Below are 1,316 nucleotides of genomic sequence, written 5' to 3'. Positions count from 1 at the left end.
ATCCTGTGGCTCTGACCGTTGTCTGTGGAGGCATGGTGCCTGTGGGGTTTGAGTGGATGGATGTGTAAGTAGACATTGGTGGATGTGTAGTGGTGATGACCGTGTGAGTACTGGGAGTCACTGAAGGGGTGGAGAAAGGTGGAATATGAGTGGAAAGTGTGGTGTGAGGGTGTGGTGTGGTTGGATGGGTTGTGGTCGTCTTGAAGGATGTTGTAGTCGTGGGACCAGTGGAAGAGACAGGCTTGCTCCCAGTAGGTGGGGAGTGTATGGTGAAGGGTGTGGGTGGCCCATGGCTCGTGGCCGAAGTCATGTGGACTACAGGTGTGCCGGTTCCTGTACCAGTTGGCTTTGGAGTAACGGTGGTGGAAGAAGTTGGGGTGATTTCAGGACGGTGTGTGGAGGAAGTGTGTGAGTGGAGGGATGTTGGGGTTGTGGCTGTGCTGAATGAGCTGTGGGCTTGACTGATTCCACTGGTGGTCTCTGTAATTGGTAGGGCTGTGTGTGTGTCTCCTGTGGTCTTGACCATTGTCTGTGGAGGAATGGTGCCTGTGGGGGTTGAGTGGATGGATGTGGAATTGGAGATTGGTGGGTGTGTATGGGTGATAATCATGTCAGTACTGAGAGTCACTGAGGAGGTGGAGAAAGGTGGAATGTGAGTGGAAAGTATGGTCTGAGGGTGTGTTGGAGTTCGATGGGTTGTGGTGGTCTTGAAGGATGTTGTAGTCATGGGACCAGTGGAAGAGATAGGCTTGCTCCCTGTAAGTGGGGAGTGTGTGGTGAAGGGTGTGGGTGGCCCGTGGCTCGTGGCCGAGGTCGTGTGGGCTACAGGTGAGCTGGTTCCTGTACCAGTGGGGTTTGGAGTAATGGTGGTGGAAGCAGTTGGGGTGATTTCAGGATGGTGTGTGGAGGCAGCATGTGAGTGGAGGGATGTTGGGGTTGTGGCTGTGCTGAATGAGCTGTGGGCTTGACTGATTCCACTGGTGGTCTCTGTAATTGGTAGGGCTATGTGTGTGGATCCTGTGGTCTTGACCGTTGTATGTGGAGGAATAGTGCCTGTGGGGGCTGAGTGGATGGAGGGGGAAGTGGTTATTGGTGGATGTGTAGCGGTGATGACTGTGTGAGTACTGGGAGTCACTGAGGAGGTGGAGAAAGGTGGAACATGAGTGGAAAGTGTGGTCTGAGGGTGTGGTGGGGTTTGATGGGTAGCGGTAGTCTTGAAGGATGTTATAGTCATAGGACCAGTGGAAGAGATGGGACTCCCCTCTGTAGCTGTGGAGTGTGTGGTGAAGGGTGTGGGTGGTCCGCTGCTGCTGGCC

General features: G+C 54.2%; 1 protein-coding gene across 1 annotated transcript; it reads right to left on the bottom strand.

Moving 5' to 3' along the window:
* Nucleotides 1-9: 9 nt before the first annotated feature.
* LOC116548539 (mucin-6-like) lies at nt 10-1,312 on the bottom strand (the record flags this gene model as incomplete). Its single annotated transcript, XM_032273946.1, has 1 exon — nt 10-1,312. A coding segment is annotated over one exon (1,303 nt), but the record flags the coding sequence as incomplete, so codon positions are not given.
* Nucleotides 1,313-1,316: the final 4 nt, after the last annotated feature.

The sequence above is a fragment of the Sapajus apella genome, unplaced genomic scaffold (assembly GCF_009761245.1).
Source record: "Sapajus apella isolate SASKATOON/1434 unplaced genomic scaffold, GSC_monkey_1.0 scaffold14572, whole genome shotgun sequence".
NCBI lineage: Eukaryota > Metazoa > Chordata > Mammalia > Primates > Cebidae > Sapajus > Sapajus apella.
This window is presented reverse-complemented; position numbering and strand designations above follow the sequence as displayed.